The sequence below is a fragment of the Podarcis vaucheri genome, assembly GCF_965113315.1.
Source record: "Podarcis vaucheri genome assembly, chromosome: 16".
Taxonomy (NCBI): domain Eukaryota; kingdom Metazoa; phylum Chordata; class Lepidosauria; order Squamata; family Lacertidae; genus Podarcis; species Podarcis vaucheri.
The window spans coordinates 41552792-41572046 of NC_138754.1; the positions used below are offsets into that span (position 1 = coordinate 41552792).

The following is a 19255-nucleotide window of genomic DNA, read 5'->3' on the forward strand; positions in this document are numbered from 1 at the left end:
CATCTGAGTGACAGGGTTTTAAAGTGATCTAATTCCAGGAGGGAAAGGAAGCGCTTTTCCTTGTGAACATCTCTGCTCCCCAGAGAGCAGCCCAGAGGCCTGGAGCTCATTTTGTGACCTGACAAGACTCTTCACAGTTGGTTGCAAAAGGCAGGAGACCCAGCAAGGAAGGCTTCAGGGTTATGGAGAGTTACACCCAGGTGTCCCGTGTGCATATGCAGAAACACACACAAAACGAAAATGCTGGGGTGGATTTTTCCATCTCTCTCAGCTTCTGAAAACTATGCTTTTTTTCCTGACAAATGAAACTGTGGACAAAACCATTCACACACACCTCACATACAAGCGTGTAATACATACCAAAATTTACTATTTACGATACAACTCCCCTGCATTCCATAGATAAGATATATCAGTTTTATATCACATTTTCCCCTTGCTATTTCAACAGTAAAGACACAAATAACTCTAAAATCAGGCTTTTGCTTCATTTAACCAATGAAGGGGGGGTGGCAAATCTTAAAACTGTTCCTGCCTTTGTCCCTGTTCTCCTAATCTGACATACAATGGTACCTCGGGTTATATATACTTCAGGTTACAGACTCCGCTACCCCAGAAATAGTCCCTCGGGTTAAGAACTTTGCTTCAGGATGAGAACAGAAATCGCGCAGCAGCGGGAGGCCCCATTAGCTAAAGTGGTGCTTCAGGTTAAGAACAATTTCAGGTTAAGAACGGACTCCCAGAACAATTTAAGTTCTTAACCAGAGGTACCACTGTACTAGTTGGATAATAATACTTTTAAGTAAATCCTATTTCTGTGAGTTTAGACATTTCCTCAACATACCATGTTTTGCTAACCCACTCCTGTTCATTACTCCAAGGTTTGCCATTTAGCAGCTAATAATGTTTTTGCTGCTCTTCACAGATTTTTCTACTATAAAATAAAATACTTTGGACATGGATCTGCCTTCAAACAGTCCAAGAGAACTTGTAATGGATTTGTAGGTGTGGAATAACCAATCATACCTTCCATTACCTTTATTTTTTCTCTCCCAATGAGTTCTAACTTTATCACAACTCCACCAAACGTGCACAGACTCAGCTTCATTTTTTTCTACACTTATTACAACACCAGTAAGCTTAGGAACAAATACTTGCTAGTCACTTTTGAATCCAACAAGGGCAATAAAGTATCCTGCCTGACAGTGTCATTAATTTTTTCCAAACTTCTTCCATGGTATTTATCTGTAACAGCCTTTGCACATCTTTGGTGCATCTTCATTAAAATTAGGTAATAGGTCAGATGAAATTGATTTGCAGGGCAGGATCTCATCTGCGAGCTGACAATCAGCCCTGCCAGACTTTCTGTTTACTATGACTAATTTCAATGAGACAAGTGTGAGTCACTTTCAACTGTTTCTGGGCGCACATTCATGTAAGATTTATGCTCTGCTTACATCACATTGAGGTCTCCTTTCCAGAGAGAGGGCGATTCAGAATACAGTGACACACTGCAAACAGCAGGTCATATGGAACACATTCGCACTGTGTTGAGGAGGGAGTTTTGTGTTATTGTTTTACATATACCACAATGCCAACCTGATATTATTTTGAGTGTCAATTTTATTACTGCTGTGTGTTCTCTTGCAATCCTCCTTGGAAGCAATTGCTAAATTAAATGTGTCTACAAACCAAAATATATTCTGCTATTTTTAAAGTACACTCCCTGTTTAGAGCTCCATCAAACCTCTTGCAGGGAGAAAGCTCCAGACATGCGGGACATAAGAACACACGAAAGTGTACAGGCACTCTGTGTACAAGCACTTCTTTAAAGGTCACTCGGAACAAACACCAAGAGTTGACATTTGCTCCGATTCAGGTTTAAAGCACTAGTTTCTAGCGGGTCCCCACCTTCGCCACGGCGGGAAGACCCAGTTTCCACGGAGGCCTTTTTTTCTAAACTAAAAAGTCTTTCCTCACAGTGGAATCACTCCACCCCCTGGATCATTTTGGCTGCTCTTTTCTGGACCTTTCCCCAGCTCTGCAATATTCTTTGGGAAGTGCAGCAACTAGAGCTGTACACTGTATTCCCAGCACCATCTCACCATGGATCTGCGTAAAGGCCTGTTTCTGAGTGCACTTGGTGTTTGCAGGCAGTATTGTGAAGAGCAAACAGCCACCAGCTGTACAGACCCCACCCTCAGAACTGCTGGGTAGGTAAGAACAAGGATGTTTATGGCAGAGCGGCAAGTCAGCTAGGCCATCCTGAGTCACACACCAGTCTTGCTGCAAGTGCAGACAAGTTATTTTATCAGAAACTCAATCCTAGTATTCCAAACACTCATAAAGGTTATGGATCAACGTTATCATTCAGAATCAAAACTAAGTGTGGAGTAGGGCTCTGGGTAAGCATGCTTGAATCAGGGACATACTTGAATCAGCAAGACAAATTTAAGGAGTACCTTTACAGGGCATGTCCATGAGTGGGGCTGGCTCCCAGGAGGCCTACGAGATTTAAAGTAGGGTATGCAAAGTGCACCTAGAGACACAGGGCAGATCTGCACCATGCATCTAGAGCACATCTAATGCACATTTAAAGCATGTGATTTCCCCCAAAGAATTTTGGGAACTGTAGCCTGTTGGGGGCACTACTGCGAATCATAGCTCTGTGAGTGGGACACTACAGTTCACAGGACATATGGTGGGGATCTGTCACTGCTGAACCACTAAGTGGAAGTTAAAGCCCACTGATCTCAGTCACTGGGGGATACTTGACATTATCAAAAAAGAGCTTCTATTTACATGGCCCTATTTCTTCATCTGCATATTTTAGCCTGGCTTGTTTCTTGGTCACACTCAAGTGTGACCGTGTGTGTGTGTGTTTACAGATGATCAACTGTCTTCCTTTAATATCTGAAAATGGCCTCTCTTCCTAGAACACTGAAGATCCACAGGACAAACTGCATTGTCACCCATACTACAACATTAATGAATTACTTGTTCATTTATTGCATTTATACCCTCCCTTTCTTCAATTATAAAATTCAAAGTGGCAAATACTGGGTCCCTAGGTGGTCTATCATTTGGGCACTGAACAGACCCAGAGCTGCTTAGGTTCAGCAAAGTGAATGCGTCATGTGCCCTCAAACCAGGCCCTGAGACGGTGATATATTTTTTTCGTTTCTGGAAATGCTAGTCCAAATATTTCCTCTACCATTCAATGTGTACATAAACACTACAGCTGGAATGTAAATATACAGCTTCCCTCCGGTGGTCTGATTTCCACTGTGCAGTCTCTTTGGCATCAGAGTAAAATATCTTTAGTCCATAGAATAAGTAGCAGGCAAATTCCTGCTAACAGAAAAGCAAAAGGGACATTCTTCAGAAAATTCCCCTGCCCAACTCTCCCAGGCATGGAGACCTTCTTGCAGGACACAATGCATAGCAATGGAGACTTCCTGTTAAATTCAGCAAGACAGGAAGTAGTGTTGATCTGTCCATAAAATTCATCCCACAGCCAGACTCTCCCAAACCTGCGTATCCTAGCAGAATAAATGAATCACACTGTTCTATCCCTTCCTTACTGGCGCTACAGTTTCATTACTACAACCAAACACTGACAGAAATATCACTGCACATTCAGACACCTTGCAGGGTCACTGGCATTACAGTCACTGAGTAATAGATACCAGGGAGGCATAAATTTGATGGTGACATTGACTGCTCCATCATGCAGAAGGCCAAATAGCTGGATGATGCTGCCTCTAGCCCAGGGCCATAGCTCAAGGGTAGAGCACCTGCTTTGAATGCAGAAGGCCCCAGGTTTAGCCCCCAGCATCTCCAGGTGGGGCTGGGAAAGACCCCCAGACTGAAATGGTGGGGAGCTGCTGCCAGCCAGTGTGGACAACATGCTGAGCCAAGTCGACTAATGGCCGGGCTCAGCATAAGGCAGCTTATTGCATTCCTACGGATCAGTACAATATCACACTGGGCCACTTAAAGATATGGGCATCAAAGTTTGGTGTACTGAAGTTGCCAACTCACTGTGCTTAAAACCTTCAGAGAGCCTTCCTGAAAAAGCATTTCAGAACCAAAAAAGTAAGATGATAATAATAATAATAATAATAATAATAATAATAATAATTTATTTATATCCCGCCCATCTGGCTAAAGTAACCTCACATGTGGCCAGTGAGGCAGCCTGGAAAAATGACAGACCGACATGAATGATCTAATGAGCTGCAATCTCAATGCTCGTAGCTCTTTCACTGTCCCAAGGGGATTCTGCTTGCTACACCCCAGTAGGAATTTGCTCTGAAAGGTGTTCTTAAAACATTTGATTATTTAAGGAGCTAGTCAGATTACTCCCAGGAGGAGCTTTTTGGAACACAGAGTTCCTGGAAATCAGGACAGCATGCAACGTATTCTGTTGCCTTTTATTCTTTTACCAGGGCAAAGATGTAGTGAGTGTCAAATCTAGTTTCAAACCCCCACTTAAGCAGGGAGCTCGGTGCTTGAACGGCCTGGGCCAAATTGCGGGGATCTCGATTCAACCTTCCCATGCAGGATTACTGCGGGGAGTAACTGTGGGAAACCCCTCTGTATGCTGCCTCTGATCTGCTAAGGGTTCAACAAGACCTGGTATTTTCCTACCCAATATATCCAGGTTTCAACCCCACAAACAGGGCAGACCCACACCATACATCCAAAGCACATTCAAAGCATGTGGCTTCCCCACAAGGCTTGTGGGAAATGCAGTTTCCCCCAACAGCGCTGCATTTCTTAGCACCCTTAACAAACTACAGCTCCCAAGATTCCTTGAAGGAAGCCATGTCCTTTATATGTGTGCTGGATGTGCTTTGAATGTATGGTGTGGGTGTACCCTGAAGCACACCGTTGCACTTCTAGCCTGCAAGTCGCAACCTTCCTTCTTCAGTCCTACGAGTTCCACTATGATTTCTCCACTGTACAGTGAAAAAAATAGGACTCCCATCTGAAATATCTGCTATTAGTTTCAAACAGTGGGGGCAAACAAAAGGGGAGGTCCGTTGCCTTCATGCTCAACTTGCGGGCTTCCAAAGGCATCTGGCTGGCTCCCGTCAGAACGCAGGAAGCTGCCTTGGACTAAGCTGGACCACTGGCCCATCTAGCTTAGCATTGTCTACACCAGCACTCCCCAACCTGGTGCCCTCTAGCTGTGCTGCACTGCTTTCCCAGTGCTTTCCCATTTGAAGAATGATCTTCCCAGGGACGTATGCCTGGAGCCATCACCCTCTGTTTCTAGCCTGGGGCAACCCAGCCAAATGGGCAGGTATAAATAAGAAAATTATTATTGTTAATTATTAGGCACCGGGGGCCGGGATTATGCACCCAGGTCCTTTAGACCTCAATTTTCTTTCTTTCTTTCTTTTAATTTTTAATTTTTATTAGACCTCAATTTTCTGCTTATTTTTCAGTAGGGTGTGTTGAGTTGGATTTCCTGGATATATTGATGTGCATTTTAGGATGTTTAATTCTTGTTTTTGTAAGCTGCTTTGAGTTAACATTTCTGGAACAAAGCAACCAAATAAGAATAGTAGCAATTATTATTACACCACCCGGAGATGCCAGGGACTGAAACTGGGACCTTCTGCACCCAAGGCAGCTGTTCCACTGCATCCCAGATGACTAGTGTGGCTCTCCAGCTTTGGCCTATGAAGTGTTGGCTTTCTCTGGGCTGCTTTAATGAACTGCGCTGTTTTACTGTGATGCTTTAACTTCCCCCTTCCCTTCACCAGATTATAAATTCCCCTGCAGGCCTGCTGGGTCAAAAGGCAAGGTAAAAATATTTCAGTAACTAAAAGGGAGAGGAGAGACAGAGTGTACCTACAGATAAAATCCAAGAACATCTTGGGAAATGACATAACTTGCCTACGAGGCACTGCAAGCGATCTAGTTCCTTGAGGCTGCAATCTAGACATACTTGCGAGGGGAGCAAGCTTCACTGAACGATCAGGCCTTACTCCTGAAAAAGCATGTTTAGGATTGCCCTGTGAGTCACTCATGTGCTTCAGCGGTTGTCAGAGGGGGCTTAGGCTTTTGCGAGTCGAGTGGGAAGAGATGAGGAAACTGGAGTTATTTTGAGAGAAAGAGGGAGGTGTTTTTCCTGGAATAATTCCAGTCACCATTCCAGAGAGACGGCAGCTGAACCATGCTCTGGATTTTATTTATAGCATTGCTCAGCTCCACCGCGCCTCGGAACAAGGCATAAGCATTTCCATTCAGGATCCAGCTTTCTCGCATGGATGGAGGCAGGAACACAGAGAGTGAGCCTTGCTGGGAAAACAGGCCTCCCTCCTGTTCCTCCAACTGGGGAAGTGCCATAGCTCAGGGGAAGAGCACAGGCTGTGCGTGCATGCGGTCCCCAGTTCAATTCTCAGTAACGGCTGGCAAAGACTCAAGGCTGGGAAAGAATGCAATACTTGTATTTATGAGTGACTTCAACTATCCATATTCAGTCACAAAAAAGAAGGGCGGCAACCCTGGAACGCGTCTTTGGTGGCGCCCAGGACCAGATGCAAGACATCAAATTTTAAACTAAATATACATGTAAATGACCAAAAGCCAAGAATATCCAGCATGGCCACCTTTGCCTTCAAAAGAGGAAACTCTCCCCAAATGAAGGGATTGGTAAAAAGGAAGTTGAAAAGCAAAGGCAAGAGCAGGGGTCAGCATTTTTTTTCAGCAGGGGGCCGGTCCACTGTCCCTCAGACCTTGTGGGGGGCCGGACTATATTTTTTTTGGGGGGGAAATATGAACAAATTCCTATGCCTCACAAATAACCCAGAGATGCATTTTAAATAAAAGGACACTTTCTACTCCTCTAAAAACAGGCTGATTCCCGGACCATCCATGGGTCGGATTCAGAAGGCGATTGGGCCAGATCTGGCCCCTGGGCCTTAGTTTGCCTACCCATGGGCAAGAGGGTCAAATTACTCCAGAATGCTTGGGAGTTGTTTAAAAACACATTATTGGAAACTCACTTCGAGAGCACACCACATGGAACCTCCATGAATTTGCTTATACAATTGCAGGGGGGTGTTCATAAGATTTACCAATAAAATGAATTCAACACTTACAGTACAGCCATTCTTCTTTAGAGGTGGGGAGGAACTCACTACTTGGGGTGGGGGAGAAAGTACTTCAACTCTCAATTTTTTAGCATAACGTTGTGTGTATTAGACAGGCAGCTATGCCCTTTCAGATATACAAGTGCTGAGACAGAGAAGGAATTAAAATTTAATCTTATTGATTTTTACAGACACAGTCCCAAGAGCCAATAGACATTGCTGCATCACACTGGGTTTTTTCTTTTTTTCCTTTTCTTTTTCTTTTTCTAAAAAGCATTTTTTAAAAGCCAGCAGGCAGTAAGACCTGGAAAGAGACTCTTGGAGCTTCTCTGCCGCCAACTGTCACCCTCTCCCGGCCTGCCTCTCCACCAGAGGATTTGGGGAAGGGGGAGACTTTAAAGGATCCAGAAAACCAGGATGCTGCGCCTTAATTGATCCTTTCAAGAGAGAGGCTTTGCCTTTTCTTGATGCAGCACAAGCCGTGAAAGGGAAAACGCTGCAGTGGGTGTCCTTACATGAACTCTCCCTCTCCAGCGAGAAAGAGAGCGCTGACGAGGAAAAGACAGAGAGAAACGATGAGGTCAGCTCCCAAAAAAGGAAGCTCGCAGGCGGTTGCTCAAAGGCTCACTTGCATCTGAGAGAGAAAACACCGCAGTCTTTGTGGGCGGGTGAAAAAGCAGCCAGTCTCCAGGGGAAGTGCTGGTGCTGCCGCTGCTGCTGCTCCGCAATGCCCTGCAAGGCTAGCATTAAGAGAGAGCTGCTTTTAGCAAGTTGGAGAGCCCAAGGGGGAGAGGGGAGAAGAGAGGTGCCAGACACACTAGATGGGTTGGCAGCGAAAGAAAGGACTGCGGTTTCCTGTGGTGAGGGGCAGATAAGCCATCCAGGTCTGTGCCCCACTCCCAGAGATAGCCAAGTGAGGAACAAGCTGTGCAAAACAGTAAACGCTACAGAATAAATTATGCAAGATAAAGAGAAATCTTACAGAAGGGCACAATTTGGATAACCGTGACCCATTCAAGGGGCCAGCTCTGGGTTGCCTGAGCAGAGAATTTCCCCCAAAGCATCAAGCACCTCAGGACTTACCCGATTCTCATCATAGATTATTTGGACCAGGCTGCGATGCTTGGACTCAATAGGTGGAGGGGAGATGGGCTTCTCTGGCTCCAGTGGCTTTGCTGCTTCCTCCTCCAGCTGCTGCTGTGGGATTTTGAAAAGGGAAGAGAGAAAAGTGTGAGCACTTGCATGTGGCATTGCTGTGCTCACAGAGTCTGCCATTACGGCTGGGGAACCTGCTGTGGTCTCTCCAGCTCCCAACAGACCCAGCCTCCATGTTCAGCGATGATAGGAAATTGAGCCCCACATCTGGAGAGCAAGAGGTTGCCCACCCTGGTCTAACTCTTCATCACTACTTGCACAATTGGTTGAAATTCCCTAGCACCCACAGATGCAATGATTTACACAAATGTGACACATACTAATTCTGGTTGGGGTGAGTCACATGCAAAACAGTTGGTTTTGAAGCAACTCTCACCTTTAAGTTTCTAGCCCGTATGATTTTCGTCAAGTGTAGATCTAGCCTTTCCTAAGCTATTGTGAACCTGTCTGTTCCAATGTATAGAGTGTCAATTTGAAATTCTGGCTAGAACAGATCAAGTCATTTCCCCCCACCCCACAATTACAGCCAATTCATCAGTCGAAGATTATTAAGAAAGTTCAGTTCACTCAGCCCTCACATTATTCCAATTGTGATAGAAGGGATTCTGGTCCAGCTGTCCTTCTCAGTACAATTGCCTGGTTCACACATTACACTAAACCATGGTTTGTTTAGCTTAACTATGATGTGCTTGAATGTGTGAATGCAGCGCAGCTGACTGGGATAGCTCAGTTGGTAAGAGCAGGAGACTCTTAATCTCAGGGTTGTAGGTTTGAGCCCCACATTGGGCAGAAGATTCCTGCACTGCAGGGGGTTCAACTAGACGATCCTCTTAGTCCTTTCCAGCTCTACAATTCTATGATTCTGTGACTAACCATGGTTTGTTTTCCAACAACAAATCATGAAATGAAGCCAGAGTTTCTTGTTGGTTTATGAACCAGGGTTCTTTGAGCTAAGGTTTGATGTGAGACCTAACCCCAACAACCTTACTGTACCATGGATCATTTGGCCACCCCACCCCAGATGCTCACCAAGCTACAGAAATAGGAGGCAACAGAACCTGGCAAACCAAATATTGAGAAACAAACCATAGCTTGTTTGCTTGCCTATGAGACAACACCTTGTTTGTTTGTTTGTTTGTTTGTTTGCTTGCTTGCTTGCTTGTTTTTTTAAAAAAACAAAACCCCAATGATTGGACAATCCATGGCTCAGTGTTATGTGAGAAGGAACCCAGACTGGTGCTATTAATAGCTGGAACAATAGTTACACCAAGCACACAGAGACAGCCCTCCCAAGCCTGCTTGGGTTTTTTTGCCTGAGCATGGATGCTAAAAGGAGGGGGAAAGAGTTCAAGGCCAAAGGACCTTTCCAAGGGCTGCGCACAGTCGAGCTGCAATGATACCTGGGCATTACCCTTTGGGGTTGGAAGGAGAGAAAGGACAAGGGGATCAGACACAAGCAATGGTCTGCCTGTCTACTTGCCTCTTTCTGACATCTTGGAAACTCTGGCTGCATCAGGGTCTACTGAGCCAAGCTCCAGCATTGCAAAGCATGCCCAACAAAAGGCATCGTTGGATGAACTAGGCATTATGGAAGACATGCAGCTGCTCCTGAAAGAGGCTGTCCCACATCTCTCTGCCAACCTCCCTACTATTGCCTAGGATGGGGGTGGGGAACCTTTGGCCTTCCATCAATCCCAGCCAGTAGAGCTACCCCTGGGGTTGGTCCAGAAGCAGCAGCAGCTGCAGAACATGGCGGCTTGGCTACTTGCGGGGGGGACGGGACTACTGATAGCATTTAACACTTTGCTTGCAGAATTTGCAATGGCTGCCAATCTGCTACAAGGCCAAGTTAAAAGTGTTGGTACTAACACATAATGCCCCATACCAGTCGAGAATAATGGGAGTTATAGTCCAGCAATATCTGGAGGGCCAAAGGTTCCCCATCCTTGGTCTAGGAAAGCCAGATGTGTGGGATTGCAGAGCTCCAAGTTTCTTTAGTTCACTCATTGGCGGCAGCTGGTGGGAATAGGGAACCCTGGAGAACAACATCATCACCCAACTCCCACCAGATGCATAATTTCCCATGGCACTCAAATCCAGCCTTGGAAGGAACTAGCCAATTCCCAAGAGCTGGAGACGGTCAGGAGGCCAAATCAGGCCATGAGACAAGCGGCTTTTATACCACAGTTGAGCCCAGGAGCTTAATCTGAAAGGATCCCCATAGGTATGTTATGGCTTTTTTGCAGAATATATGCTCCTGGTTACCCAGGAGGACTCCTGTGTTGCAGACAAAATAAAATATCAGCAGCCACGTTTTATCCCAGAAAAGCATGTGCCTCGCTAGCTGTCCGCAAGAAGCAGGCAGCCAGCAACAGAAATGTCTCCTCAGCACCCTCTAAAAACAATAAAGCCTGGCCAAGCAAGCAGCCTCTATTGGGATTTGCAGATAATGCAAAGGACAACAGAAAATAAAAATAATGCAGGTCAATGTGGACATACAATATATTTTATTTATTATAAAGGTCTAAAATGTTTGGGGGTGGGGGAGAGAAGCCAAGCTTGTGACCTTTATAATCAGAATGAGTCTTGGCAGTTTACCAGTTGCTCTTCCCACTCCCCAGCCAACCATTGCGTGCCATCTCTCCTTCCCTGCAAGAGAGAAACCCCCTGCTGCGGCTACTCAGGAGGGGGTGGCAGCATGACCCTGACTCTCCACCAATGCTGCAAATGTCCAGCCAGTCAGTTTCTAAGAGGAACTCTGAACCAATTTCTCATTTTAGTTGCAGACAAAAATATCACAGATGTTGGTCATGCACTTGGGAAGTTATAGCTCTTCTCCACTCAACACTCAAAAAAGGCCGCTTGGAGCATGGCTGTGTTGGAGAGCCTTTGGGCAAATCTGCATCAGCCCAGCCAGCATGGCCAATCACCAGGCACATCTGGAGGTGCACAGGGTTCCCCACCACTGAAGTACCGTGTTGTTCCCACCAACCTGGGACCTTGAGGGTTTGGGGCAATGAGGTCATTCCATTCACACAAGGACTTCTGTGTGTGCAACAGAATGCCCAGTACAGATTGGAGGGGGGCAGATGGGGCGGAGAGAGTGGGGGGAGTTCTGTTGCACAAGCAGAAATTCTTGCATGGATGGGATGACTTTGTTGGATAAAACCCTGTGTGTCCCAGAAGATAGTATCTTGAGGTGCTAGATTGGACAGAAGTCAGAAAGCAGTGCAAGAGCCAAAAGATCCTGCTCCCTGTATTTATTTATTTTTCACTAGACCAGGTCAATCAAGAGATTCATTCTGCTCGCTAATCAGAAGGGTTGGTGCTGCAAACCACTAATGCCTTCTGCATCTGAAAAGGGCTGCAAGGTCTGAAACCAGACAATCCCTTAGACTAGTCCCCAGCCTTTAGCCAACAGGCTTCCATTTCAAGTCTTGTGACTTCCTTCACAAATTTGGTTTTAGGTACCAACATTCAAGATGAGTAGTTAGAACTCAAGAAGAACCAATGGGAGCTTATAAATATGGTAAAAGGTGCAGAAGGCAAGCCCATGTGGGGAGGGAGGCTAAAGGAACCGGGCGACTTGCTGAAGACACTATATTAAAGAATAACACCTGTAAAGTTCTCAAATATTTAAGGAACCAGCACACATTTTAAACTGTGGAACTTGATCCTACAGGAGGCAGTGATTGCCACCAACTTGAATGGCTTGAAAAAGAACTGGTCAAATTCATGGAAGGCCAGTTTATCGGTGGGTACTAGCCACAATGGCTATGCTCTGCCTCTGTGGTCAGAGGCAGCAACACTTCTGGAAACCTCAAGATGGGAGAGTGCGTTTGTGCTCAGCTCCTGCCTAAGGGTTTCCCACAGTCATCTGGGTGTCCATTGTGAGGACAGGAAGCTGGACTAGACAGGCCACTGGCCTGGTTCTTCTTATGTTCTTAGATTCTTAATAAAGCGGATTACACTGTAGTACAGTTTGTTCTGCAAGCTCTGCTATTCCACTCACCCACATGGATCACTACTTTATCATACAGTACATGGCAGCCCTCACTTGGAAGACCACTTTGAACAGCTTCCAAATTAAAAACATGGCTTCAGCCAAACTCCTGACATAGCTTTATGGAATCCACAGCTCTAGTGTGGGCAATGTTAGGAAAAGATCTGTCATAGAAGAAGCCACCTTCTCCAGTCTGTGCCTTCCAGATGTTTGTTGAACTACTATGCCCATCAGCCCAATGGTCAGCGATGATGGGAGTTGTAGTCCAGTCACATCTGAAGGGCGTCAGGCTGAGGACAGCTACTGTAGCATGTGGGCTAACCAACTAATTAAGATGTGGCTTCCCATTAACAGAAGGGGGTGGGGAGACAATGGTCAACAGACAAGACCTTCTGCAACATTCAAGTTGAAAATGTCTGGGCTGCAGACAGACTCCCCACATTGCAAGCTGTGGCAGTTTTGTTTCATCTTCCATTTTCCACTTTTTGTTTCCATTTTTTGAAGTCTCAAGGATGTTGGCTTTGCTTGCATGGCCTAAAAATGTGACTCATTATTTCCTGGAGGCCTCCCAATGAGAGGGAGGGAGAAAATGCACTGAAATGCAAGGCCCATGTATACAACATGTTCCTGATGCTGCTGCAGATGGAGCTCCACCTCGCATGCATGGTTTGCTCCCTGCCTTTCTCCCTCCATTTAGCATCTCAAGAACCAGCAATAATCAAAATGTTCCTGGAAACACACACCCCTGTGCAGGAAGCATCTGTTGGTGTTGTGACTAATCAGAAACAGCCCACTGCATTTGACTGTGCCGTCCTTATGCAGTATGTTTGTGGGGGGTTGTAAAGAGCAGTATGGTTGTGATATGGGGTGGGTGGGTGTGCTCTGCTCCTGGAACTTATACAAATGCATCCATCAGACACATTTGCACAGGTCACTGTTAATACTGAAGCACTCCCCACCCCACCCCCACCCCGAAGACTCCTTTCAATGAAAATGCCTCCAAATGTTTGCAAATCCAAATGTTTTATCTACTTGGATCTTTGAACTTGGCAACAGAATAACAAGGGAAACGCCATACCTCTCTTTGCCTTCCCACTGCTGTCTTCCCTCCACCCACCCTCCCAAGATGGTAGTTCCAGATGTTGCAGTCACTCTATAGAGCCTGGTTGGGCAGCTGCTTCTGAAATCTTTTCCTCTCTTCAGCCCCTAAGCCCTTTCAATAGCGCTGTGACAGACAGCAACAGAAAGCAGGTGTCTGGGATTAATTAAACTTGTTTTGCTTGGGGGTGGGGAGGATTCTTCCACATGCACAGAGAAGACAGCCTGCCTTTATGCTTATGACAAGTTCCTTGCTATCTAAAAACTAACCCTCTCCGCATACACATATGGAGAATCAATCTCCTGAAAATTAGGGCCATGTCTAATCAAAGTTCTCAGCTAAGCACTTGGGGGGCAAGAGTCTCTAAAGCTCCCTCCCTCTATTTGCATCTGCTTGCCCACAGCTGTTTACCCCTCTAGGCTTCGCTGCCGTTCTCTTGTTGTTCCTCACAGTGCAATTCCAGTCAATAAGGGAACATATTGCAAATGTGATGCCTGGCTGTCAAACCACCCAGTTAGAACTGGCATTGTGTCAAAATCACTGGTGACAAACGAGGCTAATTCAGAGTGAGGGCAATGATCCCCATATCAAATTAACCTTCCTCGGAAGGTGCAGTGTCAGGCTCCCGTCCCAAAGCACTGCAACAGTGACTCTTACTTGCAAAGGAGGTGGAGATCTTTATTCAGGCTACTGGTGACACAGGCTCAGCAGCAAGCACAAGGGCCAAAGTCATGATCCCAAGGTACATGAGCAAGGCAAGAGGTTCGCAACTGAACAGAAGCCACAATGACACCCCAACAGGGCAGGCTCACTCACAGAATTCTCACACATACAATCCCACCTAAGAAGGTGGCACTGGGTTCTTGGTGACAAGACTGTCCCTTATGCCTCCAGCTGTGACGCTTCTGTCAGAGGCTCCTTCCAGTCCTCACCCTTCCATAATGAGGCTGTGTGCTCCACAGGAGGGACAGAGCCAGCAGATCTGCTTCCTCACAAGGAGAGGCCCTCACTCCTGCTTGAGTCCCCCATCAGCTCCTTCTTCCTCCTCCTGTGTTTGGGGCTGCCAAACCATGCCAGATCCTGACAGAGCCAAGGGAACCATGACAGTTGGGGAGGGAATGGGGAAATGTTTGCCCTGAATATGACACACGCAATGGAGTTTAGGAAGGGAAATGCAGCTGGTATTGTGGTTGCTGCTGCCTTAAACATTACACACCACCCACTGTACTATACTAGTAGCATGCCTTTGCAGGGCAGAGCTGTGAACTCACGTGGCCGACTTTGGCTCAAATGTCTTAAAACCAGCTCATTTCTGTGGTTGGTTGCACTCTGAAACACACTGAAATGCCAGCTGTTACCTGATTAGGGAAGCCATTTCAGTGACAGCAATTTTTTGGGGGAGGAATTACCTGTTTTTTCTTCAACTTGGAAATCTGCTGCTCAACCATGGTGATTTCACGGTCAACACGGTCCATATTCTGGATCAGCTCCTCCTTAGACAGCCTGGATGGCAACAGATCCAGTTCAGAGTCAGGATGGACAGGGCTGGCTGGTGAAACCGGCTCCAGTTTTCCTGTTAGGCCCCGATCCTGCAAAGTTGAAAGTGGGAGAAAGGCAGATTAAAAAACATTCTTGTACTGCCATTAAAGATCTTGCTGAGGAATCCTCAAAGAAAGTTCTCAGGAATTCCCCGTTTGGCTGTCTGAACACACCAAGCATGTGCTTTGGTTGTATGAATACAGGTGTAGTGCACCCCTCCCAGACATTCAACATTTCACATCTGTTTCTTTCAAAGTAGACACTAACTGCTTTCATAAGTCCTTCCCCCTTCTCTTCCTTTCCTCACACAGAGGACAGATGGCTGGGTGTGTAACCTTAAACCACTGAGGAGGCGCATGGCTGTCACTTTAGCAGCTGCCCCTCACAAAGAAGCCAACATCCAAGTTTGCTACCTTAATCACAGGCAGCCTCCCCAAACAGGGGAGCAGGGACGACAAAGCGACCATTGTTTGGTAGTACCAACTGGTGTTCCCTACACTCCTGGCAACTGGGAGGCCCCTTTGGGAGACATTCAGTCAAACCTAATAAGGCATATTCTTGCCAGTTAGCATGTGAAGGGGTTAAGACCACAGAGCTGAATTGCTGATAAGGAGATTCAGACCATAGAAATGTAATTGGTAGAGAAGGTTCTGTGTGATGTCATTTCCTCTCCTCTCCATGGAGAAAGAAGTATTACTTGTTCCTTCCACCTTCTCTCTGTTCAACCAACCATGGAAACAGACATCTGTCCACTTGTTCCAGCATCAGGCACAGGCCTTTTCAGTCTGTAACCTGTTTCCCTGAAAAACAGGGTCATAAAGGGAGAGTCCAGTCTAATGGCTAATTCCTATGCATTCGATTAAAATGTATGAGATTTAAACTTTGCTCAGCCCTGTGCTTTTCAAATGCAAGCGGTAAGCTGATCCTTTTCCCTGCTAACCTACATATGTGGGTCTGTAATGAGAGAAAATGTAGTTAACTATATACCTTCATCTACCCAATAAAACTCACCAGTTCCCTCCCCTTTTTTACTGGTGATTCACTCTATCTGGGCAGATGCCAGACTCTTTTCCTTGTCTTGAGATGACCAGCAGAGGAACATAGGAATCTGCCTTATACAGAGTCAGACCATCTGGCTCCACACTATCTACACTGCCTGGCAGCAAATCTAGAGTTTTTCCAGTCCTACCTGGATGCCTGGGGTTGAACTGGGGATCCTCAGTATTCAACGCAGGTGCTCTACCACTGAATTACGCCAGGTGAGTTATTATATCACGTCTACAGGCCTGCAACCATCCACAAACACCGTCTCCTGCATTCAGCCTCGTCAACTTGTTATTTAGCTCTCTCAGTGGGCAAGACCTTCATTTTATACTCAGTTTAGAAGCATGAGAAGAGCTGATAAGATTGAAAACAAAAGGGCAACTCCCTTAAGTAGGAACAGATTTACTGCCCAACAACCAAAACCACCCAAAACCACTGATGACAACTCTCCACTCAAAGCAGATTGTGTTGATGGTGACAAGCATTGGAGCCACGCCAGTAGCGTAGCGTGGGGGGTGCAGGGGGGCCGGCCGCAGCGGCCACAACATCTGGGGGTTAGGGTTAGGGGGTGCAAATCCACGGGTTAGGGGGCTGACAACCCACGCTACGCCACTGAGCCACGCAAAATATTAAGTCTCCAGAAGATGCAAGACCACAGAGATGCATGCTAGTTCGCTCACCTGCACCAAGGCTTCCTTCTTTTCACTTCCTAAGCCAAGCTTCACCAACCTAGGGCCCTCCACGTTTCAGACCAGATGTGGGAAACCTTTAGCCCTCCAGTTGTTGCTGAACTATCATCCCTAGCCATTGGCCACACATACTGGGGCTGATGGGAGTTGTATTTCAACATCATCTGGTAATACAAACGTTCCCCACATCTGTTTTAGACCACTGGTCTTCAACCAGTAGGTTGGAACCCACCTACCAGGTCACAGCCTGGTCTAAAGAGGGTCACAACTGCAGCACTACCACCATACAAATATATGGCTAAAAATCTGAAGAAGAAACTGTTCCCCAAATACATGTCTGGGTTATACATGGGCCCCAGGTCTGAAAAAGCTGAAGACTATTATTTCAGAGTAGAATTCCCATCCTTTGTGACCCCTGGCCATGCTGGTTGGGTCCAAAACATTTGGAGGATACCAAGAGCTCAGTCAGTAGAGCACAAGACTCTTAATCCCAGGGTTGTGGGTTCAAGCCCCGGCTTGAGTGAATGATTCCTGAATTGCAGGGGGTTGGACTAGATGACCGTGGACCATTTCAGCTCTTCTATGTTCCTATGATCTCACATTTTTGCTTCTGATCCTGCCCACCATTGATAGGTGCCCCTTCCCTCCCCAACATGCTGACAAAGCATTGTGAGTTGGAAACTGCCTTGTATTGATTAAGACCTTTGGTCCATCTCGCTCAGCACTGTCTACTCTGACTGGCAGCAGCTCTCCAGGGTTACAGTGAGGGGGCTCTCTCCCAGCCCTGCCACTGACATTCTGCATGCACAGTGGCTGCTCCAGCACTGAGCTGTGGCTCTTCCCCCTCTTGGAAGAATCGGTCATTTCAGAAAAAAGCTGCAAAAAACCTAGCTCACTCTCCTGACAGCATCTCCCTTTTCACTCTTTCCCATTAATTGTTCTCCGCAACAGCTGCTCGCAGCTCAGGGCAGTTTTATGAAAATCTGTCTCCCCTCCACCCCCTCCCCATCTCTGCACATATTGTGTAATTATACCAGTAATACTAAAACTCTAAGGTACACTTACTGTTAACCAGGAATAAACATCAAATTGCGGGGAAAGGGAATAATTTCTGCCAAAACATCGTTGTGAGGAATGAAGCCACTGCTTTCCCACCCCACCCCCACCCCCACCCCCAGGAAAATGCAATCCTTGGCATTTCCAGCTGTGAGACTTTTGGGCAGCAAGGAAAGAGGAGGCTTCTGCCCGAGAGTATGAAGAGCTGGGAGGCTAAGCTGTGGCTCTCAGTTTGCTGCCAGGCTCCGTCTCTCATCAGTCTCAGAGGACAGCCACCTGTCAGTAAGCACAGCCAAACGACAAGAGTGATGCGAGTTGTGGTCCAACAACATCTACTGCTATTACATCACTCTGCTGCTCTAAAGCTTAGACTGGTGGCTCAGACACTACCAGGCCAGGTTCTTCTGTTAATTGACAATGCCCGTAACAACTTGGGTCCAGGATACCTTTAGGGCTGCCTGATGACTGAGATCTTTGGGGCAGCCACTGTTAGTGGTCCCCATGGCTTGGATGCACAGAACAGATCCACCAGGAGCTGTGTGTTGACTATTGTGGGCCCAATTTTGTGGAACTTGAGGTCAGGCAGGCACCCTACTTCAGGACTCACTGAATCTTTTTTACTATTATAGTTCTAACAGGCATCTTAAATGAATTCTGATTTTATAGTTTTAACTCATTTTTAGTTTCATTGTACTGAGTTTCTCTACACCGCTTAAAGGCAATTGTCATTAAGCAGCATATAAATTGTCAAAACAAAGCACTGGGAAAGGCAGAAGTTAAACCACTGCCAGCCAGAATACCAACTGCTGATGGTTGGCCTTGTGGTCCAGTCATAATAATGTAAGAAGAGCTGTGCTGCATCCGACCCAAGTGGCATCTAATCAAATTGTGACCAGCTAGAGCAGGGGTGGGCAACATTAAAGCAGAATGAAATGGTGGAGTTCCACAAGAGCTGTGTTCACAGGTTAGGGCCAAACCAGTTGTAATGCTAAATAAAGCTTTGGACTTAACTCTTTCCTCCCCTGACTAAAACTGCCCCCCTGCAGCTGGTATTTGCATTAAGGATAAAGTTCCCATTAGCCTCAGCCTTTAAAGAATGGCCTCACTCACGCCAGTGGGGAGCTCCTGTGCCATTCCTGCTTTCCCAGGATCTCTTGTCCCATTTTGCAAATGCTACACTGGGAGTTTCCTAAGCTTGTGTTTCATAGAATAATAGAATTGGAGTTGGAAGGTAGAATCATAGAAACACAGAATCTTAAGGTTGGAAGGGACTAGAGGGTCATCTAGTCCAACCCCCTGCAGTGAAGGAATCTCAGCTAAAGCACCCATGACAGATGGCCAGCCAACCTCTGCTTAAAACCCTCCAAGAAAGGAGAGTCCACCACCTTCCGAGTGTGTCCATTCCACTGTTGGCTCTTACCACCAGCAAGCTCTTCCTGTCCTACACAAAAGATCCTTGAGTCCCAGAATAAGGCTTTTAACTGCCCCCCCAACCCGCCTCCGCAAGTATGTACCCCAGGGACAGCCCAAGGACAAGATCAGGCCAATTATTTTTAGCATC

The 19255-nt window shown here is 46.4% G+C and overlaps 1 protein-coding gene across 17 annotated transcripts in view; it reads right to left on the bottom strand.

Annotated features, from left to right (window-relative positions):
• NCOR2 (nuclear receptor corepressor 2) overlaps positions 1-19255 on the bottom strand; it is a 392573-nt gene that overhangs the window by 217473 nt on the left and 155845 nt on the right. For all 17 annotated transcript variants that reach the window (XM_082203742.1, XM_082203745.1, XM_082203729.1 and 14 more), the window contains exons 5-6: positions 14776-14955; positions 8193-8306 (exon numbers count right to left, since the gene is read on the bottom strand). In XM_082203742.1, the coding sequence (XP_082059868.1) occupies positions 8193-8306; positions 14776-14955 (294 nt within the window). The remainder of the gene's footprint in view (positions 1-8192; positions 8307-14775; positions 14956-19255) is intronic.